The 27288-nt window shown below is 42.2% G+C and overlaps 1 protein-coding gene across 5 annotated transcripts in view; it reads right to left on the minus strand.

Moving 5' to 3' along the window:
* dst (dystonin) overlaps positions 1-27288 on the minus strand; it is a 340713-nt gene that overhangs the window by 253201 nt on the left and 60224 nt on the right. For 4 of the 5 annotated variants that reach the window (XM_060925410.1, XM_060925409.1, XM_060925412.1 and 1 more), the window contains exon 3: positions 11326-11387. In XM_060925410.1, coding sequence (XP_060781393.1) covers positions 11326-11387 — 62 coding nt within the window. Of the gene's footprint in view, positions 1-11325; positions 11388-17996; positions 18188-27288 lie in introns of those variants that run through there. The other variant, XM_060925411.1, reaches the window with a different exon arrangement.

Genomic DNA, 27288 nt, shown 5'->3' on the forward strand with positions numbered 1-27288 from the left:
ACCAATCAGTGCACAGGGGAGTGTCTCCTCACACCCCTAGCCCCACTCGGCTCGGTTTGGCTCGGTTTGGCTCGCTTCAGCCCCACTCCAAAACCGTGCGAGTTTTGGGTGCTGAATAGGGCTGAAGCGAGCCGAGTCATACTGCTCTGAGGTAGTCGAAACGCGAGCCGTGTCGGGCTGAAGTGAGCTGAAAAAGGGTAGTGGAAAAGGGCCAATAGACTGTATGAACCCAGCAGTAGGTTAACTGAAAAATAGCTTTACACTATAATCAGCAAGTGATAATTCTATGAGAGTGGTGGTGTTGGGATTTTTCGTTTGGAGGGACTGTGCATTTCCTTGTTACGTACTACAGTAGAGGACACCCCAACTTTCTGGTGATATAGCGCCTTCTTATAGAGGACTTTCACTGACAGCACAGACGTTTGTTTTTCACGCAGCAGCTGCTCTATTGCCGGGCGACAAAGAAACAGCCGCGAGAGTTACTAATGGAAATCGAGACGACTCCAGTCAGTACAATCTCTCTGAAACGATTAAACTTTAATTTTATCCCAGCAGATCGCATTACATCCAAAAGCTGAAACATGCAGGCATTACAGATCCATAGAATTTACTCACAAATATATGCCTTTATTATTCATTCTACACACTGCTCTCTCTCTCTCTCTCTCTCTCTCTCTCTGTGTGCGCTTGTTCAATGCTTCAGATGGATTAAATGCAGAGGAGGAATTTCACTGTGCTTGAGTTTACACGTGACAAAAATCAAAAATTAAGGCTTGTTCTTCTTAATTTAAACACAAATGTATTTATTCCACTTGAAAAGTGTTCAGCAAACCAGCTACCAGATTTGGGACACTACAACATCCTGAACTGTTTAGTATTTGGGATATGTAAATACACCGGAGATGCGAAAGGCTTACAAAAGTACAGATGCTGACCGATATTTAGAAGCAGGTTTTGTGCGTACTGGAATGTTATGGGAAATTCCCGATAAAGAAAAATACCTTATTATGGCAAAGGTAAGCTCAAACATGGACTTCTAATAGTAATAAACAAGCCAGGGCCTAGATCTAGCATATTTTATGGTATTTTGCCTCATCTGTGATGTCAGTACATGACAAACATGCTGCTAGTCGAGCCAGACATCAGATCTAATAAAATACATCACATCCAAAGCCCACATCCAGATCTACATTTTAACACTGCACAGAGCTTTCACACTAACCTGACATAAAACGTTCTCCACGCACACGGGAATGTTTTATTGGCATCCAGTCTTCCTGTTTACCTGCAGCTCTCTGTTTTTCTCATCTTTCTGGTGAAAAGTTAAACCAGGCTAATCTTCACGTCTGTTATTACATCCAAAAGCACTACATGTCTCTGACATTGTTCTTTTACGCTGTGTTCACACTTATACCGGTACGAAAGTGGTATAACTGTATCGATACAAAGTATACCGGTACAGTTTAGTGCATCTGTCCACACTAGCGAGAAATGTTTGCGGTTTTCTTTCACGGTAGTTGAAATGCGCGTGCGCGAAATGTTTCCGTGGTTACCGAGTAACTTCCTTCCGAGAATATGGCGGATGAAACAACGTGTGTGTGCTTTTTGTTGTCAATGTACAGTCTGTATTTCTGGTGGTCATTTATTCAGTCCAATCGTATAAAACGCGCGAGGCAGTTGAGAAAGAAACAAAGAAAATGAATCTCCCTTTCTCCCCCCTCACTTTCTCCCTCTTTCCTTCTCTTCCCCTCCCTTTCTCTCCCTTTTCCCCTCTTCCTCCATTCTTCCTCCCTCTTTCCCCCTCCCTCCTCCCCCTCTCCCCCCCCTTTCTTTGCTCCATGTAGCTCCACGGTCGTTTCGTTTTCGCATGCGCATTATATTTGTATCGATACAGAGCCGCTTCATCTGTCCACACTACAGCGAAGCGCTACAGTACCGATACTGTACCGGTACGAAACCCATACATTTGTGGGTTTCGTACCGACACAGTTATACCGCTACAGTACCGGTATAGTTGCTAGTGTGGACAGGTGTTGCGGTACGAAAGTAGTATCGTATTGGTACAAAATCCCTAGTGTGGACAGGGTATTAGATGTAACTTCTACAAGTTTATCTGTAAATGTTTACTGAATCGGGCTTACAATCACTCGCGTACACTTGTGCCGGTCGTTGTCAAACATAAAACTTGCCCAGCAACATGGTCGCGTAAACAAATATGTAGTTGCGATGACGTCACGTGAAAGCCCTCTATTTGTTTGGAGTGTTAAGTATGAGTCCGATAGGGGGCCAATTCTTACAAATAGCACCTTTAAAAATGCACAGCCCTATGGTTTAACCTATTTACAGAGCATTCGTTAACTATCAAGTTCAAGTAAGGTGTAAAATGTTCACGTTACCTGAAAAAGACTCTTCAGAATGGAGAACTGAACCTGTCTTTGTGGTCCGTAACATGTTGAAAGTAAGGTTTACGAAGCCCTCTTTGGCCCTTCCACTGTCCATTCCACGACTTTTCCTGTCTTCCTGTTCCTTCCCTGACCTTTGGTGTGATGACAACGTCCTTCTCTGTCAGATATTTGCCACACTGTGTGCCATCACAAACTTTCCGTCCACCCTAGCACACGTCGATCAGCTAAATATTGTACGTTTTATTACCTTTATTAACATGGTTTCGGAATTTAACAAATATTTTTTGAGCAGCATTATAAATTTAATCCATTATACTGTACTAAGCTGTAGTATTATGAAGAAGACAAGCCTTCTTTAGAAAGAAAAAAAAAAACTTGGTTGTGTTATTAACTAAGCTGATAAGCTAGCATGGTAAACAAATGCCACAATACATCACTGTCCCATAAATTTAGGAATAACTGTTAATTCTGAAGGCTGCATGGCCAACAAGCCATCACTTGTTCTTTTGCTTCGGTGGGATTTGTAATCAGTCAGAGTGAGTACATGTTTGGGCCCAGCAGATAATTGCACCTCATGCAGAACAAATGCTGGCAAAACAGCTTAAAGTGTTTTCTTGTGTGAACCACGCCTTTCCAGCAAAGCAAGAAAGTATTCCTTATAGCAACGCTGGTAAATCATCATCATCAGGGGTCTGCTCGTTAAACACATATACAGTACTGCGCAAAAGTCTTAGGCACGTGTAAAGAAATGCTGGAGACCAAAAATGGCTTAAAAAATAATGAAATGAAATGTTTCAATATTTAAAAAATACTATAAACAGTAATCAGTAAGCCGTAATAAATGAAACAAAGTCGATATTTGGTGCGAGACGGCTCTTTGCTTTAAAAAAAAAAAGAAAAAAGTACTCTCAGGTCCAGTGAGTGCAGTTTTATGCGGAAATGAGCTGTAGCGTCTTACAGAACCAGCCACAGTTCTTCTGGACACTTTGACTGTCACACTCGCTTCTTCATTTTGCCCCAAAACCCAGCAGCCTTCATTATGTTTTCTTTTTTCATCTGATAAGGGCTCTCTTATGTAATATGCTGCTCAGATACAAACATCTCATCTCATTATCTCTAACCGCTTTATCCTGTTCTACAGGGTCGCAGGTAAGCTGGAGCCTATCCCAGCTGACTACGGGCGAGGTACACCCTGGACACATAGACACAGACAACCATTCACACCTACGGTCAATTCAGAGTCACCAGTTAACCTAACCTGCATGTCTTTGGACTGTGGGGGAAACCGGAGCACCCGGAGGAAACCGACGCGGACACGGGGAGAACATGCAAACTCCGCACAGAACAGCCCTCGCCGGCCACGGGGCTCGAACCCGGACCTTCTTGCTGTGAGGCGACAGCGCTAACCACTACACCACCGTGCCGCCCAGGTGCAAACATTTTTTCTGCAATATTTAACCTTTTCAATGCCCTTGGACGAGTCACGTACGTCATGAAACCTTTTACCGCTGTGCCTTATGATATACGCTACTCGTCATAAACACCTCCTTTTAAGTACTTTACACGGCACATTACTTTTACTTCACAGTGGCACATTACTGTAAGTTGGCTTAAGGGGTGTTCACACGGCACATACCCGTATTTGCATCGATGCTGCACCGATGTATTTTGTTTCGATATATCTTACACCGGTGTAAATTTTGCGGAGCGTTCACACGTCACAAACCTGCTTACTAGAGAGAAGCGTGTTAGCACCGCTGCAGCCCCACTTGCGTTCACACGGCAGTTTTTGCGACCGTGCTATACGATAGTAATAATGCGGAAATGAAATATATGCATGCGTGAAAATGTACTTCCTTTTCCCGGTTGTCATGGCATCACCAAGCGCTGGGAAAACAACGTGGATGAAGACACCAGTGTTGCCAGATACTGCTGACGTTTTCCAGCCCAAAATATGTTCAAATCCACCAAAATGCACTTAAAACCGCCCAATCTGGCAACACTGGAAGACACGCAGTTCTGTTGTTGTTGATATTCGCCATCTTGGAAGCGCAAAATACCAGGATGCAAATTATGCAATGCTCGTATGTAATCAACTCTCCTCACGCGTAGCGAGTCTACCCCTGTAGCGTTCAGACGTCCCATTTTATATCGGTGCTGCCCCGCAAACTAGCATTTACTCCGGAGTAAATTTCTTAAACCCCCTCCTGAGCAGGGTTAGATTTGCACCGGTTTAAGCAGCTTTCAGGGGCTACACCGGGATAACTTTGTACGGTGTGAACGCTCTACCGGGGCAGCCCCGGTGCTACACCGGAGTAAAAGTTGCCGTGTGAACACCCCTTTAGTGGTTAGGCCACTCACAAATCGCTCAATTGAGAGATTGTGAGTTCTATTCATGGTCGGGTCATACTAAAGACCATCCCAAAAAGGGTGCCCAGTTACTTGGTACACATTGTGTTTTCAAGTACTAGTAATTCATGTTTATGGACAGGTTCTCATTGACAAGACCCGTTGTCTTGGATGTTTTTGATGACTAAAGTTATTTTTACTCTTCAGCAGTGTTTTTTTTTGTGATTTTTCTATACAAATATTAAAACTATAAAGTTCTGAACAAGTTAGAGAAAAATGATCAAAATATCCCAATTTTGACCTATTTTTGTCCTATATGCCCGGCACTTTACAATTAATTATGGGTGGCAGGGGTAATTAAGGGGTTAATTTTCTGCTGGAAAATGAATGTTTGGGACTCAGAAATGTTTTCGTACTGACTTGACAATGTAGAAGTCATAAAATAGAAATCTATAACAAAGTTTATATGAAAACAAAACAATAGGGTGCCTAAGACTTTTGCACAGTACTATATATATTTTAAGGCTTTTCAATACCTCCATCCGTTATCTCTAGCCGCTTTATCCTGTTCTACAGGGTCGCAGGCGAGCTGGAGCCTATCCCAGCTGACTACGGGTGAAAGGCGGGGTACACCCTGGACAAGTCGCCAGGTCATCACAGGGCTGACACATAGACACAGACAACCATTCACACTCACATTCACACCTACGCTCAATTTAGAGTCACCAGTTAACCTAACCTGCATGTCTTTGGACTGTGGGGGAAACCGGAGCACCCGGAGGAAACCCACGCAGACACGGGGAGAACATGCAAACTCCACACAGAAAGGCCCTCGCCGGCCCCGGGGCTCGAACCCGGACCTTCTTGCTGTGTGCTGACCACTACATCACCCCTCTTTTCAGTGCCTCTCTTAATGTATTTTAAGATTACCAGTGGTAATGTGCCAGGAATAATAATCATATCAATCACTCATTCTTCACCTCAATTTAATGCACACTGTCCTGTGCAGCAGTGAAATACTACAGTATGTAAGTTCACATTCAGGATAATTTAACCTGTAACGTTATAAGGGATTTTTTTTTTTTTAATTTTGTGAAATATTTCAGATGACTTGCTGACATTCTGTGGAAATGGGGACGTTATTAAAGTCGTGACCTTTTGGATCATCATGGAAATTAATAGCAGTATTTCTTCTGTAATTATGAGCACTTCCTTCCTTCCTTCCTTCCTTCCTTCAGCATGCTCTCGCTGTGTCTGTGTGGCTTTGCTCTGGGTTCAATGCTGTTCTCCCAGCTCCCAAAAACAGAGATGGACTGGCTACTCTAAACTGATCCCGGGGGTGAAAGAGTGTGAATGTGTGTGCATGGTGCCCTGCAATGGTCCCGTCCTCCTTCCCAGGATAAGCTCCAGATTCTTCACAAATCTGACCAGGATAAATGTGACCCCTCACCGAATCCAGGGACGCATGTCGGCCGAAACGAATCCGAGATAATCGCAAAAGAAGCATTTTTTTTCGAAATTTGTGATTTTTGCTTTTCCCATCATGTGCAAGTTGAGATCTTGAAGAATGCAATCAGTATTTCAGATAATAGATTGTTTTGTTGGAAAAGCATACATTTTTTGTTGCAAATTGTCTCGTTTTTGTCAGGACTGTAGCCTGCTGGGGGGGGGGGGGTAAATTACCATATGGGCCATTCACATGATGATTTAAGTCTTTTGTTTTTTTCCGCGAATCAGCTGTATGATACGAGTTGAGCGCATGGCTACTTAGCTGCATACAGGCGTGTGATTTCACTATGGAATGAGTTACTAAACAGAGCACAGAGGAGCTGAAACACCGCGAAGCAAACAGACACACGGTATTTACATCGGAGATAACCATTTCTAGCAAAAAAAACCGCAACCTCGTTTTCCAGATTGAATGGAATACTTGAATGATCGGATGATACACGGACCGTTCTAGGATTACATTCCATCGGAGGCATTGGTGTGTGCAAGGCGCCGTTTCTCTTTCTGATGGAGTAAGTTTATTAATCTAAGGCTGTGTGGTTATTTTTGCATGTAACGGAGAGTGTTGTGGTTTGGTTAAGCCTAGGTCACAACCGGATGTACGATTTTTTTGCCCGTGCGATTTTTGGCGTTTCCCAAATCGCTGCGTTTTTTTTTTTTTTTGTTCACGGAGAAAGATGCGCGTTGGCCGTAAGTTTGTCTTGCAACCTGAAAAAAACGTAAGCGCCCGTAGAGTTTGTTTGACATGACAAAGAACCTCTACGGCCGGTCTACGGCTCGAAAATCAGCACATCACATGCGCGCTCTCGTGCGTTTCATGCGCACTCTCGTGCGTTTCTTGCGGTTTTTTGCACGTAGACCAGCCGTAGGAGCACAGTACGGCCGGTTGTGACCGAGGCTTTACATGAAACTAGCGCTGTGTTAGTTGTGTCATCATCATGCTATCTTTCTTTCTTACGGTGTGAGTAATTTTTCAACCACAAAACGTTAAAGTATACTTTAGGACTTATTTTTGTACTTCATAATTGTGTTGGGCATACTTTGCATGGAAGGAAAATTGACGTGGTGATCTTTGTTTACATGAAAGTAGTATCGTGCTAGCTCGTAGGGGGTAGGGCTTTCCTTAATGTCATGCAGATGAGCAGCATTATGTGCCCGCCCTGCACCCAGAGTAGCTGAGATGGAAAACTTTGAGGGCGATTTTCTCCCTTTTCTGTTGTAAGAGGTATACACTTTCAAAAGGCCACACATTCTTCAAATATTGTCAGATCTCCACATGGAAGGCGTCATTGGAAAGCTTAGAAACTGTACTTTCTGAATCTCTCAATAACTCAAAATGCCCCCGGGCCGACATGTGTCCCTGGATTCTGTTTTCTGACACAAATCAGTTCCTGAAGATGAATGAATGGATGAATGAATGAATGAATTGTAGAAGTTGTCTGCTATAGAAAACCACAGAAACATAAGTAGCTACTTGAAGAACAAGAGCAGTAGGAGACGACAGGGAGTAAGCATAAACCTGAGAGAAGCGGGTTTTTAGAAATGATCTAAGCACATATTCTAATGCTTTGTGAATTTTTCCCCTAACTTAGCCAATTCCCACCCATCAGGCACCTCTCTCCTTTCACATGCTGCAAACCAGTGAGGGTGAAAGCTATCAAGTGGTTCCTCCGAAGCACATGAAGCCAGCTGACCACGCACATCTTTTCGAACTATTGCTCATACAACGTCACACTCTGAGGAAAACGTTATCTTCCCACTTCAGCTAGCGTCACTGTGACTGATAGGACAGAGAGAGAGAGAGAGAGAGAGAGAGAGAGAGAGAGAGAGAGAGAGCATGCCACCCCTCCTCCCTCCCTCCCCGACAGCACGGCCAATTTTGCTTTCTTGGACTCCTGGCTACAGAGGGTTGAACCATCATTGGGATTCAAACACGCGATCCTCAGATGATAGGGTTCATACATGTGAGCATAAAGCACATTCCGGATTCACTTTTCATGTTTTGGAACTCGACACTGAAGTCATGTTGTAACTGAATCTACTATTCTACAGGAAGTAATACAGTGTCTTGCAAAAGTATTCATCCCCCTTTGTGTTTGCCCTGTTTTGTCACATTAAAAGCTGGAATTAAAATGGGTTTTTGGAGGGTTAGCACCATTTGATTTACTGTACACAACATGCCTGCAGCTTTAACGGTGAAAATTGTTGTTTTATTGTGACACAAACAATAATTAAGATGAAAAAAAACCCAGAAATCTGGAGTGTGCATAGGTATTCACCCCCTTTCGTATGAAACCCCTAGTCTGGTTAACACCAGACCATATCACAAGTGAAATATGGTCTGGAATCCGCCTATTGAATTTCTCGTAGGGGAGGTGTGGTTTACGATTGTCAACGGCCGTTTATTGGACGTTCCGAATGTCTATCATTTGGCGTATACGTAGCCCATGGCCAATCATGGCAGTTGTACCCGGTGACGTAGTTAGAGCGACGAAGAGGCAAAGAAGAGAAGGAAAGAGAAAGAGAAGGCAAAACAAAAATAGGAAAACAATGGCACCGAACGATTACTGCCGTTTGTGCAAGACAAAGCTTGATCGAAAGTTTGGTTCGTATCGCTTGCCGCCATGTTAAATGTGATCCGTAAACAGTCCCAAATAAACTACAAGCTTCCGTTTGTCGAGTAGTACGCGTCACCGTCTTTCCACCCCTCCCCACTCTCTGATTGGCTCCCTAACTCAGGCGAGCCTTTAGACCATAGTTTCCATGCTGTCTTTTCAGATCGGAACGATTGTGCAAAGCAGCATGGGATTCCCCAGGCTATGAAACCCCTAAATAAGAGCTTCTCCAACCAATTCACTTCATAAGTCACATAATTAGTTGATTAATATCCACGTGAGTGCAATCAAAGTGTCACATGGTGTCTGTATACACCAACCTGTTCTGGAAGGACCCTGACTCTGCAACACTACTCAGCAAGCAACAGGAAAACCAAGGAGCCTCCAAACAGGTCAGAGACAAAGTTGTGGAGAAGTATAGATCAGGGTTGGGTTATAAAAAATATCCCAAACTTTGAATATCCCATGGAGCACCATTAAATCCATTATAGCAAAATGGAAAGAACATGGCACCACTACAAACCTGACAAGAGAAGGCCGCCCACCAGAAGTCACAGACCGGGCAAGGAGGGCATTAATCAGAGATGCAACAAAGACACCAAAGATAACACTGAAGGAGCTGCAAAGATCCACAGCGGAGATGGGAGTATCTGTCCATAGGACCGCTTTAAGCCGTACACTCCACAGAGCGGGGCTTTATGGAAGAGTGGCCAGAAAAAAGCCACAGCTTCAAGAAAACACGTTTGGAGTTTGCCCAACAGCCTGTGGCAGACTCCCCAAATACATGGAAGAAGGTTCTCTGGTCAGATGAGACTAAAATTGATCTTTATGACCATCATGGGAAATGCCATGTGTGGCGCAAACCCAACACCCTGAGAACACCATTCCTACAGTGAAGCATGGTGGTGGCAGCATCATGCTGTGGGGATGTTTTTCATCTGCAGGGACAGGAAAGCTGGTCAGGACTGAAGGAAAGATGGATGGCACTAAATACAGGGCAATTGTGGAGGAAAACCTGTTTGAGTCAACCAGAGGTTTGAGACTGGGACGAAGGTTCACATTCCAGCAGGACAATGACCCTAAACACACTGCTAAAGCTACACTGGAGTGGTTTAAACAGAAACATTTAAAAGTATTGGAATGGCCTAATCAAAGCCCAGACCTCAATCCAATTGAGAATCTGTGGCATAACTTGAAGATTGCTGTACACCAACGCAACCCATCTAACTTGAAGGAGTTGGAGCAGTTTGGCTCTACAAAGTACTGACTTTGGGGGGGTGAATACCTATGCACACTCCAGGTTTCTGTTTTGTCATCTTTATTATTGTTTGTGTCACAATAAAACAACAATTTTCACCTTTAAAGCTGTAGGCATGTTGTATAAATCAGTTGGTGAGCAATTCCAGCGTTATGGACGTGACACTTGAACTCAAAATGGCAACAAATGACCCAGTGCATGTTTTATTGTCTCCCAGTATTTAAACAGGTGTTGTATATTTTAAGGCTGTACCATACTGGAGAAGTGATAGAACAAGAACAATTCCCATAGTACATCTAGGGCATGCCAGAAAACGCCAATAAAAGATGCGTTATGGATGTGACAGAAAAAGTATCACTTTTCTTGGGTGACTGTACATTTTTATCAAACTCTGTGAAATTGTAAACCTAATGTCGAAATGGAGATATCCATTTGATAGAGGGGTCCAAGGTGAATATTAAAAAATCTTTGTTTAAAATATTTTGTATTTCATGCAGAGTTTCGGAAGGAAAAGTCAGCGTTATGGATGTGACGAAATTCCGTTATGGATGTGACGCGTCTGAAATGGACATGGCATATGTTTAGAAAATCAGCAATTTAACCACCATAACCCTTTGAAAAACTCTCTAAATATCAGCTAAAACTATCAAAGTTCTTAAATAATATTTAGGATGGCTATTGTTTTGCTGTTTTGTGGATTTTAGCATACATTTCTGTGGCTTGTGGCAATAATATAGAATTGTACATGATCAAAGTTGATGTTAGCTTGGGTTTTACATTATCAGAAAGAAAGACTGACATATTAAGGCGAAGGGAACAATTGTTGCGACAAATTGGTTCAACTTATTCACATCTGTAAAATACAGGCCTAGGTGAGATCTCTGGGAGTGGTTTTGATGTATTACATGTTGCTTTATTTTTGCATGGTGAGGTTGACATTTACATGGAATTGCCCTGGTGCTAACCCTCCAAAAAGCCATTTTACAGTAATTCCAGCTTGTAATGCGACAAAACAGGACAAACACCAAGGGGGATGAATACTTTTGCACGACACTGTATATTTTTAATTTGTTATGGAAAACATGTTACTTGTGACAGAATCATACGCCTGTCTAGTTTTCCTCCTTTACCCAACCCTGCATTTTCGACTGGCGTGAGCCCGAAAATGACACAGGACATGATGGCCTACCTTGAGGAGATGCTGGTTGATCCATTTCGTAAATGTCTTTTTCTGCACTCTGTCTCTTTCATCTGTAAAAACAATACACTTGAAGTTAGCGTTGGTTTGAAGTTCGTGCTACCACTTCTACCACGCGTACAAGAGGGAACACTGTATTTGTATATCTATATATATTAAATGTATAAATGTAGCACTGTAATTATAAGGTTATTCATTTTCATTGAGTATATGACGAGTCAATCTGGAATAACCTGAGTAAATACAGAAACATCCCATATACTGGAATTCCCCTTTCTGCATGCCACACGAATACTTGTGTCCTCTATCATTAAAGCATTTTTAGTCTCATCATGATGACAATATTTTCCCAAAACATCTAGGATCAATTAGCATTCTCATATAGTACACTTGCAAACAATAAAGATGATATTTTTTTAAAAAACAACGTGATTTTCTTCTAAACTACGGTATGCTCAAGAAGCACATTTTCCTTGCTATATGATTCACATGTTCTGAAAGGAAGGATAATTATAGAAAGCTATATTTATTAAAAAAAAAAAAAGAAAAGTCTTGCCCTCCATGACGCACTGGCTCCATTACATACTGCTCCTGACCACAGTATTTTCTTTTTCCTGTAACCACGGCGACAGGCTTTCCCACTCCCTTGGCTCATACCTCACACAGAGAAGCACGAGTGGCTCCAGGAGCAGATGCAAGTAAAAAGAAGACAAGTTTCAGGCCCTCGACTTGGGCTTCATGAGTGAAACTTCGACATACTTTTATTACCTTCCTGATTGAGACACACGGTGTTATAAATAGGCATGTAACGATATATCATGCGGCAATAAATCGCGATATGACGATTTGAATCAATGAAATAAAAAATGAATCGTGATTATTATCAGGCTGTGTAATCGCGTAGCTTTTCCTAGCTGCAACTGTGTTGATTAGGCAGCAATAATGTACGATAACGGGAATGCGCGTGACTTCACTCTAGGCGGAAGTAACACAGCTCTAATGCTGCGAAAACACACACAAAAAACAGATCTAAAATGGGAAAGAGCTGTTGTGCGATTTACTGTACAAATAGATTTAAGAAGAAATCAGAGCTCTTTTTTACACGCCGCTGAAAACTAAAGAAAAGAGAAGCAGATGGAGGTAGCAGAAATGTTCGTCAACGTTTATTAATTCTCATCTCATTATCTCTAGCCGCTTTATCCTGTTCTACAGGGCCGCAGGCAAGCTGGAGCCTATCCCAGCTGACTACGGGTGAAAGGCGGGGTACACCCTGGACAAGTCGCCAGGTCATCACAGGGCTGACACATAGACACAGACAACCATTCACACTCACATTCACACCTACGGTCAATTTAGAGTCACTAGTTAACCTAACCTGCATGTCTTTGGACTGTGGGGGAAACCGGAGCACCCGGAGGAAACCCACGCAGACACGGGGAGAACATGCAAACTCCGCACAGAAAGGCCCTCGCCGGCCACGGGGCTCGAACCCGGACCTTCTTGCTGTGAGGCGACAGCGCTAACCACTACACCACCGTGCCGCCCTGTTATTAGCTTTTTTTTTCATTTTTAATAAAAGGAATATTTTAGTTCAAAGGCTATTATATTTCTTTCAACCTTTACAAATTATTGTTGGCTATTATGAAACTGAAACAAAAAGGTGTTTGTTTTTTTTAATTTAGCAAAATGAATATTTAACTAGATAAAGAAAAGGAAAATAAATGTTGCATTTTTTTGGTAATAACATTTTCTGTGTTTAACTTTTTTTTCAAAGATATTGTGGGGAAATCGCATCATGAATTGATTCGAATCGTGAATTGGGTGAATCGTTACACGCTTAGTTATAAATCCTTCCACTGTAAAACAGCCAAGACGAGCAACTTGGTGAGAAATCTGGCCAACAAACATCATACTGAAACTCGTCAGGCTAAATATTTTCTCGTGAGCTGATTCAGGCGTATGATCAGCTGCTTTTTCTGTGCAGTGACTCATTACGACTGTGATGCCGCATTCACTTTGAGATTTTTATCACCATCACATCCACTCGCCGGCCACTTGAATAGGAACTTGTTCTTGACTCTAACACTACGTTCACACTGCAAGGCTTAATGCTCAATTCTGATTTTTTTGTGAAATCCGATTTTTTTGTGAGGTCGTTCACATTAACAAATATATGCGACTTGTATGTGATCCTCAGTATGAACGAAAAGCGACCTAAAAGTGTTCCGCATGCGCATTGCAGGATACGACGGCGTCACACGCAGTGAGCATGGCCAGTGTTTACGGAAGTAACCTAAAGTTTCCTGTGTATGACAGTAGCCAGCATGGAGTACCTGGCGATGATGCAGTTGTTGTTGCGACGGAGCCAGAACATGCACAATAGCCTGATGTTAAGGAGGAGGTTGAGAAGGAAGAGGGCAAGGGTTTTGGCTCAGGCGTTCTGCGGGGTAGTGACTGCAACCTCCGTTCAAAGGAACGTGTGGGTGCGGAGTCGCATTGATGTCATGCGCCATGTTGTAACTTTTTTTGACAGACCCGCCGTCTACTTCAGCGCAGAATAGTGACGTTTGTGGCTTGTTGATGACGTGTAAGTCGGATGAATGCGACCTGGCGGTTCAGACTGAAGTCGCATATGAAAAGATCAGATAGGAATCGGAATTAGGACCACATATCCAAACGGCCTGGGTCAGATTTGAAAAAATCGGATCTGTGTCGTTCATATTGTCAATAAAAGATCGGATACAGGTCACATATGGGCGAAAAGATCGGATTTGAGTCACTTCAGCCTGCAGTGTGAACGTAGTGTAAGATTCCTGTTCTTGGCTGCAGGAGTGGAACCCAGTGTGTTCTTCTGTTTTCTGTTGCATGCTGAGATGCTTTTCTGCTCACCACGGTTGTAAAAAGTGATACGAGTTATTATATCCTTCCTGGCAAAAAACTCTCGAACCATGAATCTGTCCATCTTCCTCTGACCTCTCTTATCAACAAGGCATTTGTTTCCACCCACAGAACTGTCGCTCGCTCACTCAGTGTTTTTTGTTTTTCGCACCATTCGGTGTAAACTCTAGAGACTGCTGTGTGTGAAAACCCCAGGAGATCAGCAGCTTCTGAAAATACTCAGAAACCAGTCCATCTGGCTCAAACCAACACCCACAGTGCCACAGTGAAAGTCACACTTTGAGATCACAATTTTTCTCATTCTGATGTTTGAAGCGAACATTAACTGAAGCTCTGGATTTGTATCTGTATGATTTGATGCGCTGTGCTGCTGTCGAGGGATCGGCTGATTCGAGAACTGCATCAAACAGCAGGTGGATGGACGCGTGTTCCTAATAGAGTGGCCGGTGAGTGTATTTATTCTGTCATTTCTGTATAGCGAGATTTTGACGGAACCTTGCGTCCAAATCCGAGACAGGTGTTCGCCTATATATAAACTATACAAATTTAAAACGACACGAGGGTCTCTCCACTCCCTCAACCTTTACTCACTGCTTCAAGGGCGCAACCAATCCTAAAGCGAGTCGGCCTTTCGATTTCATAAAACTGGTGAAATTTAGCTCCCTCTGAAATTTGGTCATTGTGATTATATGTTTATTTCTGTAACATCTTAAAAAAAAAATCCAGGCCATTCTGTGGCTGGGAAGTTATTTAATTTGAGGGGATTCCTGAGCAAATAATGTGCATGAAATCGCTCGCTTCGCGCAGTCAAGCAGACAGAGGAAGTCCGTGTGCGCATGCGCAGGTTTACCTTGACCGTGCATTGACAGTTCCATCATTCTGTCGCTAAACGAACAGCTGATCGCACCGAGGTGCTCGCTGAGCGCCAATATTTATTAGTTTGGTCCTGCGTTTCCTTTACTTCGTGTATAACATAACGTCTTTTCTTCTTGCTTTCCGTTACTGGAGTGGGTCTTTCACGTTTCATTCGCACACTCACATCCTCTATTTTCCTCTCCTGTTTCAAATTTGTATCCCACAATGCCTTGCGCAACCGGGGGAAGCCCACTACGTCATGCACGACGTAGTATCTTGAATTGGGTCATGGTGAAGAAGGAAAAAATAGTGGAGAATTTCGTATGGAATCAATTTTGTACCAAAATGTTCATACAATACTTTTGAAATATCAAACAAAAACGACAAATCAAAATACAAAAAAAAAAAGTCAATTTTTTTTAGACTGGCAAACAAATTATTCGTGTAATCGTGCAAAATATCAGTCTATTACTCTTCAGAAACCTTTTATTTTTGTTCCGCGTCTTTCTCGGTTTTGTTTGACGTAATTTATTTCGGTTGCGATTCCAGCTTTCTCGTTTGCGCTCCCTGACTTTTTGCTCGCAGTTTTGGCACAAACTTCACGTGTGGGCGGGCTGTCCAGGAACGCATTCCCATTGGCTAACTTGTGTTTGACTGACAGCTACGCTCAGCCATTCCCTACTCGGATTCTGGCGGACTGTTTGACGAGTGACCGATCCATTGACGGTAAACAAGCATCGAGTGGACTTCAGTGGCGACTATGATACTGAATTAATTCAACAAAGTGTCAGTACGGGACAAATGTGTTGTATGTGTTGCAGTAGTGCACATTATGCAGGCGTGTTTAACGTTAGCAAGACAGCTATTATATTGGGTAGTGGAGCGAAGGCTAACATTTGACTTGCCACGAAACGCCTGCATAATGTGCACTACTGCAACACACACAACACATTTGTCCCGTACTGACACTTTGTTGAATTAATTCAGTATCATAGTCGCCACTGAAGTCCACTCGATGCTTGTTTACCGTCAATGGATCGGTCACTCGTCAAACAGTCCGCCAGAATCCGAGTAGGGAATGGCTGAGCGTAGCTGTCAGTCAAACACAAGTTAGCCAATGGGAATGCATTCCTGGACAGCCCGCCCACACGTGAAGTTTGTGCCAAAACTGCGAGCAAAAAGTCAGGGAGCGCAAACGAGAAAGCTGGAATCGCAACCAAAATAAATTACGTCAAACGAAACTGAGAAAGACGCGGAACAAAAATAAAAGGTTTCTGAAGAGTAATAGACTGAGATTTTGCACGATTACACGAATAGTTTGTTTGCCAGTCTAAAAAAATTGACTTTTTTTTGTGTATTTTGATTTGTTGTTTTTGTTTGATATTTCAAAAGTATTGTATGAACATTTTGGCACAAAATTGATTCCATAATTTCGGGCCACGTGGCTCTAAACTCATTAATTGTTCTAGTTTAAGAAATAATAATAAAACTGGAAGTCTGTGATTCGAATTCGGTAGCTTTCGGTCCACTAAACAAAACTAACTGGGCGTCGGGGAAAATTCTTTTTATGACGTACGCTTGAAAAATCTGAAAGGCAGTCTAGCTTTAATAATGGTACAGTTTTGACGTCATTAAATACTGGGCGATAACCATAACCGCTATAACTCACTTTTTGTTCATGTACTTGTGGCCTAAAGGCCTCTGCATGCTCTTGCGACAAGGCTTTCGCAGATAGCTTTTCGCAGACAGTTGTAATTTATCGTTGAGCGGGGAGTAATAGGCGTGCACGATGTTATTCACCGCCACAACGCAAGGGGGCGCGAAGTCACGAAATCGCTAGGAGTAGTTGGTGGGTGTGGTTAGTGGAGTGTTTATCCTCCGGTTACTTATAATGACTAGAACTGGAGTCGTATAGATGTACGTACTTCCTCACTTCCTCGATCAACCGCTCTTCGTGCTGCTCCATCTTCGCTCGTGTTTTTAAAAATGGCGGTTGTGAAAACAAACCAAACCGGGAAAGTAGGGAAGCAGAAGTGCGTGTACAGCGGATGTAGAGTGGACCAATCAGAGCCCTCTTGTCTGCGACGCTGTCTGCGGTGGTCACAATTTTTGGGAGGTGCACGCAGAGCGTCTGCGAAGGTGGGGGGGCTTCGCAGATGCCATCTGCGACGCCATCTGCGAGGACTGGGTTGTCAGCATAAATTGGCCTTAAATCCCGACTGGTCGGTGCTATGTGGCTCTAATACAAAATTTTTGTTATTTATCTTATCAAGAGCTTTGTGTTGTAATTTAAAAAAAAAAAAAAGAGAGAAAAAAAAGAAAGTTGTAATTTAGCACAAACGCAATCTTTATGATCGTTGAATGTTTATCACTCGCTCTTTAAATCACAGCCTTACACAATGCTGACATAAGCAGCTCCGTTAGGATTTGCCAGCACAAACAGAGATGTCATCTGTATTGTGTCTCATAACTTATTACATGTTTATTCATCCTCAAAATTATCATCATCATCATCATCATCATCTTTCGTTCGCTGATTAGACCCTGTGGCAGTAGCATCTCCACGTGCTTTTGGAGGGGGGGCACCACCACAATATCTGCGTAACCACATCCAATTCTTCAATCTCATCACTTCGGCTCGCGTGGCATGAATGACACCTTACTTCGAGCTACAATATTTACAACAAACATCGAATCCTCTGCAATTTCCCAAGCTAGAAAGAAACGTGCAAGCTGTTTTGCAATCAAAGGCATGTTGGACTTTTGACTTATTATCACAGACAAACGCAAACACAACCTTTCCCCTTTTCCCAAACTCATGCCACGGAGTGAAAGAAGGAAGTCGCTCAGGTTCGTCAGACAGTAAAGAGGAGGACGTGTCAAGTAGGAAGTGGAGAAGAGCTACTGACCCATGCAGCACATGAGCATCACCAGGTGAGCCCTGATCTCCCTGTCGCTCTTCATAAGGTTCAGCATGGTGCCAGGCAACTCGACCACACTCGGGACTCCATGCATGTCTCATATTCCTGCTGTGGAGAACGCGTGTTGCTGAGGGAGTGACTCTTAAACTGCCTAAATCACTCTAAGGAAGCAAATATTCCCTCCTTCTCTCTCTCTCTCTCTCTCTCTCTCTCTCTCGGCACCCCGTGCTGAACGAGTTCAGTCAGGTTTTCCAGCGTCACTGTGTGACTGACTGAGTGAGTGACGAGCTCCACTGCATGTTTGCTTTTTGAAAGGCATGAGTGTGACCTGCTGCCTTTATTATGAAAGCTGGTTTTGCAACTGCGTGAAGTCCAAAGAGCCGTAACACTGTTAACATGAGGTGCACGCTGATTAAATAACATTACATTACAGGCATTTAGCAGACGCTCTTATCCAGAGCGACGTACAATGTACCCAGTGCAGTCTGGGGAGCAGTGAGGGGTTCGGTGCCTTGCTCAAGCCATTCCTGCAGGGCCTGGGAATCAAACTGGCAACCTTTTGGTCCGAAACCTGCTGCTTCTCTAACCATAAGCCAAAGCGGCTTCCCCCTTGATTAACGTGATTGCTTCAACTTGTCATACAGTAGGGCAAAAAAGTATTTAGTCAGCCACCAATTGTGCAAGTTCTCCGACTTAAAAAGATGAGAGAGGCCTGTAATTTTCATCATAGGTACACTTCAACTATGAGAGACAGAATGGGGGGAAAGAATCCAGGAAATCACATTGTAGGATTTTTAATGAATTAATTGGTAAATTCCTCGGTAAAATAAGTATTTGGTCACCTACAAACAAGCAAGATTTCTGGCTCTCACAGACCTGTAACTTCTTCTTTAAGAGGCTCCTCTGTCCTCCACTCGTTACCTGTATTAATGGCACCTGTTTGAACTCGTTATCAGTATAAAAGACACCTGTCCACAACCTCAAACAGTCACACTCCAAACTCCACTATGGCCAAGACCAAAGAGCTGTCAAAGGACACCAGAAACAAAATTGTAGACCTGCACCAGGCTGGGAAGACTGAATCTGCAATAGGTAAGCAGCTTGGTGTGAAGAAATCAACTGTGGGAGCAATTATTAGAAAATGGAAGACATACAAGACCACTGATAATCTCCCTCGATCTGGGGCTCCACGCAAGATCTCACCCCGTGGGGTCAAAATGATCACAAGAACGGTGAGCAAAAATCCCAGAACCACACAGGGGGACCTAGTGAATGACCTGCAGAGAGCTGGGACCAAAGTAACAAAGGTTACCATCAGTAACACACTACGCCGCCAGGGACTCAAATCCTGCAGTGCCAGACGTGTCCCCCTGCTTAAGCCAGTACATGACCAGGCCCATCTGAAGTTTACTAGAGAGCATTTGGATGATCCAGAAGAGGATTGGGAGGATGTCATATGGTCAGATGAAACCAAAATAGAACTTTTTGGTAAAAACTCAACTTGTCGTGTTTGGAGGAGAAAGAATGCTGAGTTGCATCCAAAGAACACCATACCTACTGTGAAGCATGGGGGTGGAAACATCATGCTTTGGGGCTGTTTTTCTGCAAAGGGACCAGGACGACTGATCCGTGTAAAGGAAAGAATGAATGGGGCCATGTATCGTGAGATTTTGAGTGAAAACCTCCTTCCATCAGCAAGGGCATTGAAGATGAAATGTGGCTGGGTCTTTCAGCATGACAACAATCCCAAACACACCGCCCGGGCAACGAAGGAGTGGCTTCGTAAGAAGTATTTCAAGGTCCTGGAGTGGCCTAGCCAGTCTCCAGATCTCAACCCCATAGAAAATCTTTGGAGGGAGTTGAAAGTCCGTGTTGCCCAGCGACAGCCCCAAAACATCACTGCTCTAGAGGAGATCTGCATGGAGGAATGGGCCAAAATACCAGCAACAGTGTGTGAAAACCTTGTGAAGACTTACAGAAAACGTTTGACCTCTGTCATTGCCAACAAAGGGTATATAACAAAGTATTGAGATGAACTTTTGTTATTGACCAAATACTTATTTTCCACCATAATTTGCAAATAAATTCTTTAAAAATCAGACAATGTGATTTCCTGGATTTTTTCCCCTCATTCTGTCTCTCATAGTTGAAGTGTACCTATGATGAAAATTACAGGCCTCTCTCATCTTTTTAAGTGGGAGAACTTGCGCAATTGGTGACTGACTAAATACTTTTTTGCCCCACTGTATTGCTTTCAATTTCGTGATGATGTGATCAAGGGTTCTATCTGTGATGACAAGTCAGGTCATGATGATGATGATGATGATAAAATAATAAAACATTCATACCTCCTGAGCCCTGGGTGGAAGATTAAGAACAATTATACTCTTATGACACACCCTTATGGTGTTTAAAACAGATTAGAACAAGCTCAGCTTTCTCACTGTGACATTGTTAGACTACTGTGCGCACAATTTTAGCATCAGTGACAGTGAGTGCATGTTTGATCAGATTTTAGCAAGAATGTAGCAGTAAAATGAGGTTTAATTTAAATGTAATCGGGGTGACCATTAGATCGAGTCCAAAATATACCACAGTGTTCCAGCGAGTTGATTTTACCAGGGTGCCACGCCCTGCCCTCAAATACCAGTGCCACGCCCAAATTTATATGTGCTCGACTCGTAATTTTCCAGAACTTTCCAAGCACCCGGTATATACGTTCCGCCACAGAAAGAAAGTGTGCTTTAACAAGTGTGCCGACTTGCAATGAAAGTAACGCATGTTGACCAATCACAACACACTAAATACAGACATAGGATAAAAACGAAATTTAATAGCTTTGTTATTAGTGTTTGGAGTCCAGATGTGCATGCGCTGATCCAGAAGAGGTGCAGAATAAATAGTCTTTACGGTGCACGTTGCTCACTCAGGGCAAAAATGCGCATGGACGAAAATGACAGTTCGAGGCATGCCATGCGTGAATACACGCGGCTGTAATGTTATGAAGCACTGTATTAAACTGGTTAAATAAGAAGTTTCATATTTGTTTACTTTACAAACATAATTTACTTTGTATAGTGAACCCTTTAGAATTTTCTACATTTCTGCATAAATAGGACCTAAAACATCATCAGATTTTCACACAAGTCCTAAAAGTAGATAAAGAGAACCCAGTTAAACAAATGAGACAAAAAATATTATACTCGGTCATTTATTTATTCAGGAAAATGATCCAATATTACATATCTGTGAGTGGCAAAAGTATGTGAACCTCTAGGCTTAGCAGTTAATTTGAAGGTGAAATTAGAGTCAGGTGTTTTCAATCAGTGGGATGACAATCAGGTGTGAGTGGGCACCCTGTTTTATTTAAAGAACAGGGATCTATCAAAGTCTGATCTTCACAACGCACGTTTGTGGAAGTGTATCATGGCACGAACAAAGGAGATTCCTGAGGACCTCAGAAAAAGCGTTGTTGATGCTCATCAGGCTGGAAAAGGTTACAAAACCATCTCTAAAGAGTTTGGATTCCACCAATCCACAGTCAGACAGATTGTGTGCAAATGGAGGAAATTCAAGACCATTGTTACCCTCCCCAGGAGTGGTCGACCAACAAACATCACTCCAAGAGCAAGGCGTGTAATAGTCGGCGAGGTCACAAAGGACCCCAGGGTAACTTCTAAGCAACTGAAGGCCTCTCTCACATTGACTAATGTTAATGTTCATGAGTCCACCATCAGGGGAACACTGAACAACAATGGTGTGCATGGCAGGGTTGCAAGGAGAAAGCCACTGCTCTCCAAAAAGAACACTGCTGCTCGTCTGCAGTTTGCTAAAGATCATGTGGACAAGCCAGAAGGCTATTGGAAAAATATTTTGTGGACAGATGAGATCAAAATAGAACTTTTTGGTTTAAATGAGAAGCATTATGTTTGGAGAAAGGAAAACACTGCATTCCAGCATAAGAACCTTATCCCATCTGTGAAACATGGTGGTGGTAGTATCATGGTTTGGGCCTGTTTTGCTGCATCTGGGCCAGGACGGCTTGCCATCATTGATGAAACAATGAATTCTGAATTATACCAGCGAATTCTAAAGGAAAATGTCAGGACATCTGTCCATGAACTGAATCTCAAGAGAAGGTGGGTCATGCAGCAAGACAACAACCCTAAGCACACAAGTCGTTCTATCAAAGAATGGTTAAAGAAGAATAAAGTGAATGTTTTGGAATGGCCAAGTCAAAGTCCTGACCTTAATCCAATCGAAATGTTGTGGAAGAACCTGAAGCGAGCAGTTCATGTGAGGAAACCCACCAACATCCCAGAGTTGAAGCTGTTCTGTATGGAGGAACGGGCTAAAATTCCTACAAGCCGGTGTGCAGGACTGATCAACAGTTACCGGAAACGTTTAGTTGCAGTTATTGCTGCACAAGGGGGTCACACCAGATACTGAAAGCAAAGGTTCACATACTTTTGCCACTCACAGATATGTAATATTGGGTCATTTTCCTCAATAAATAAATGACCAAGTATAATATTTTTGTCTCATTTGTTTAACTGGGTTCTCTTTATCTACTTTTAGGACTTGTGTGAAAATCTGATGATGTTTTAGGTCATATTTATGCAGAAATATAGAAAATTCTAAAGGGTTCACAAACTTTCAAGCACCACTGTGTGTGTGTGTGTACACACACACACACACACGCAGTGTGGGAAATAAGGCTGGACCGGCAGACATTGACCAGTGATTTTCTCATTTGTCCGTCTGCATTTCAAAAGCATTGGACCAGATGGCCGATAACCAATAATTCAAATGTGTCCGTTTGTATTTCAAAGTGTCAAACCAGATGGCCCATGAAAAATTGTAAAGATATGGATCTAATCTACTTCTAATTTTCATCCAAATGTTAGACTGGGTAAATACATTATGTCGTAACACGGCCAGTGAGTCGCCAATCGCGGACACTCTCACTGAAAGACAAGTTGCCTCTCATCAGTGAGTCGGAGTGCATTCTGGCACGACCCCACGCGACGCTGTTATCAGCTGGGGAGTTACAGTATACTACTGACGTTAAGCATGTTTTTCTTGAATCTTCTGACATTTTCTTGTAAATTATATTCAATTTGTAGTGCAATTATCAACAAATGTCTAGTGTAATTTGGCCTTTGAAGATCACAAAAATGTGCCTGGAAATAGCTGAGAAGCCAGCTCCAGGTATCTAAAGCCCTTCAGCTTCCCGCCTTAAAGTGCCATTCCACCATTGGATGTATTCTTTGGCATAAAATACAATATATTTTATGACAACATGACTAGACAGAGAAATCTTTTAGCTTCAAAATGATATATCAAACAATTTTTTAACAACGACAAGTATATTAATTTTGCGACCAAAGTCACCTACCCTTTTAATTTCCGCGCGGTAGTGAAACGTGATGTCATCGTCAGGTTCCCCTTCTTGTGTACCACGTGTCAGTATATGGGGGCCAAAAAAATTGCGAAAAATTTTGAGTTAATCTTTCAGTTAGCTAGATTTATTGGTATTAGCTAGATTTATTGGTATTATTATCGCGTTCTATCCGCCATTGCTGATAATATGTGCCACGTCACACGTCACGTGGTACACAAGAAGGGGAACCTGCCGATGACATCACACGCGGAAATTAAAAGGGTAGGTGACTTTGGTCGCAAAATTAATATACTTGTCGTTGTCAAAAAATTATGTTTGATACATCATTTTGAAGCTAAAAGATTTCTCTATCTAGTGATACCATTTATATATGTTGTCAAAATATATTGTATTTTATGCCAAAGAATACATCCAATGGTGGAATGGCACTTTAAGGCCCCAGACCCCCGGCTGCATTGTTCCGGGCCTTTGGCCCGTCATTTGGACAGACAGACAACATTTCAGACTTGTGTGGGTGGGTGTGTGTGTGTGTGTGTGTGTATATATATATATATATATATATATATATATATATATATATATATATATATATATATATATATACACACACACACACACACACGTATATCTCGCCAAAAGGTTAGAGAAGCAGCTTTGAGACCAAAAGGTTGCTGGTTTGATTCCCTGGACCAGCAGGAATAGCTGAAGTGCCCTTGAGCAAGGCACCTAACCCCTAACTGCCCCTAACATACCGGGTATGTTGTACATTGCTCTGTGTGTATATATATATAAATAACACGGGTTGTTTTACAATCAGGGTACAAAGTTTGTGTCACAGGGGTCCAAAATTCAAATTGATTCAAACTGGTTCTTGGAGCAGTTTTTAAGTGAAGGACAAGTTAAAGAACAGATTTCAGGTAACTTTTTGACGTGTGTATGGTAGTTTTGTGTAATCTGCTATAAGATAAAGAAGATTAAGTGTAGCTTTAAGCAGGGCTGGGAGAAACAAATGAAGTGATTCTCGGAGAGGACTTTTTTTTTTTTGACAATTCAGAATCCACTACTTCCATAGTGCTTTTAAATATAAGGCTGTAAGCTTTGTGTTAGTTGTCTCTAATATTTATGTCCCAATATCTTGACCACATTTTAGGATGAAAAAAATCATTTTAGATATGTTAGTTTATATTGAAAAATTAGCTGTCTCGGAGAGGACTTTTTTTTTTTTACACAATTGCATACTAATTTGATCAAAATAGTCTGAAAACTTACTGGCATTCAACATTAAAACTTAACTATGTTTCCAATGATATGGAACCGAATATGTGTTTTATGGTATAAAGAATGATTTAAGTGCATCCCTTTTGGAGCTACCTGTGGTCAAAAAAGCACTTTTTCTAAATGACACGAGTAATTTTGCTAAATATGACATATATTGCCATACATTCACCAAAAATAACGTTATCACCAATTTTATTTTTGCATGGTAAATAGAGCGATCACAGGGCTACAATAAACAACCAAGTTTATTTAGTCAAGCCTTTTGATATTGAAGATAATAAGTGTTAAATGTGATTTTTAGCTTCCGTACCCTGATTGTAAAACAACCCATATATATCCAAAAGTCTTAGGCACCCTCTTGTTTTTTTTTTTCATACAAATTTGTTTATTGATTTCTATTTTACGACGTCTACATTATCGAGTCAGTACAAAAACATTTTCGAGTCCCAAACGTTTGTTTTCCAGCAAAAATTAAATGTTACAGGAAAAAATGTTTGTATCTGAGCAGCATATTACACAAGAGAGCACTTTTCAGATGAAAAAAGAAAGCATAATGAAGGCTGCTGGGTTTTGGGGCAAAATGAAGAAGTGAGTGTGACAGTCAAAGCGTCCAGAAGAACTGTGGCTGGTTCTGTAAGACGCTCAGTAAAACCTACAGCTCGTTTCCGCATAAAACTGCACTCACTGGACCTCAGACTGCTATTTTTTTTTTTAAAGCAAAGAGTCGTCTCAGACCAAATATTGACTTTGTTTCATTTATTACGGCTCACTGCTGTTATAGTATTTTTGTAAGCCATTTTTTGGTCTACGGCATTTCTTTATATGTGCCTAAGACTATTGCACAGTACTGGCCACGCATATAAAACAAGCTATGGGTTGAAATATGACATCAAAACCTATGGAAAAGCAGTAAAAGTGCCATACATTTAAATGACTATACAGTAGCATCCTGGGATGATTTTGACCCAGATGTTCATTTCTCATAAGAGCCTCCAAGACATAAGCAATGACAATCCTGGGAGAATTCTGCCCCCTTGAGGACTAAAACATCTCAGGGGTTATTTAACGCACCGCTCGAGGATATTTCCTTCTTAAATCACACTAGTACTTATAAATTCCAGGTCAACCTTTGAAACCTGTGCTATAAATTCTATGCCAACACCTAAGAACTGGTTTAAAGGGGACTATGTGACAGTAAACACGTCAGCTCTTGGTTATCTGATCATAGGATAATAAAAAAGCTGATTTAGCTAACTAGGCAGTAATTATAACCGCATTATAGCCAATAAATTCAAAAACACTCTCCTTTAATCTCTCTTTCCTCTAGTCTCTTTTCCCAGTGATCAGGACTGAACACACTTGAAATTTGTGTTGAAAAATGGGTCGGACTTAAATTAAGCCAACCAAACCTGCTGTTCACACTGGCTTAGCGTTTTAGCTGGAGACAGTCTTAAGGGGTGTTCACACGGCAACTTTTACTCCGGTGTAGCACCGGGGCTGCCCCGGTAGAGCGTTCACACGGTACAAAGTTATACCGGTGTAGCCCCTGAAAGCTGCTTAAACCGGTGCAAATCTAACCCTGCTCGGGAGGGGGTTTAAGAAACTTACTCCAGAGTAAATGCTAGTTTGCAGGGCAGCACCGATATAAAATGGGACGTCTGAACGCTACAGGGGTAGACTCGCTATGCGTGAGGAGAGTTGATTACATACAGGCATTGCATAATTTGCATCCTGGTATTTTGCACTTCCAAAATGGCGAATATCAACAACAACAGAACTGCGTGTCTTCCAGTGTTGCCAGATTGGGCGGTTTTAAGTGCATTTTGGCAGATTTGAACATATTTTGGGCTGGAAAACGTCAGCAGTATCTGGCAACACTGGGTTCTTCATCCACGTTGTTTTCCCGGCGCTTGGTGATGCCATGACAACCGGGAAAAGGAAGTACATTTTCACGCATGCGCATATTTCATTTCCGCATTATTACTATCGTATAGCACGGTCGCAAAAACTGCCGTATGAACGCAAGTGGGGCTGCAGCGGTGCTAACACGCTTCTCTCTAGTAAGCAGGTTTGTGACGTGTGAACGCTCCACAAAATTTACACCGGTGTAAGATATAGCGCAACAAAATACATCGGTGCAGCATCGATGCAAATATGTGCCGTGTGAACACCCCTTTTGTCTCAAAGGAACAAAAGAGCAGCTTAATATTTTCATTAATCCAATAGTACGCTGCCTGAATTAGTTTCAGGGTATTAAATAGGTGACGGCTTCTTGACGTGGCTGAAAACGAGGTTGCTAACTCATGACATAAAGCACAAAAATGAAATAAGTATAGCTGTACAATCTACTCCGGCCACACAAATCCCTAATAAAAGCTTGCAATATGGCTGTTATATAATGCATGGAACTGAGCCACAGCTCTGATGAGAACTTCCTCTATTCTCAATCTGCCGTTCGACAAAAGAAAGCACTAATGCAATCAAGACTGTTTTGGGTTGGTTTTCCACCACAAATTCTTGTCCTGAACTCAAACCCATTTCATTGGTCACGGTATTGGGTCACGTACGGTAAGCAGACTGCCTATAATGAGCCGAGTT

Source organism: Neoarius graeffei, chromosome 7, assembly GCF_027579695.1.
Source record: "Neoarius graeffei isolate fNeoGra1 chromosome 7, fNeoGra1.pri, whole genome shotgun sequence".
Taxonomy (NCBI): Eukaryota; Metazoa; Chordata; class Actinopteri; order Siluriformes; family Ariidae; genus Neoarius; species Neoarius graeffei.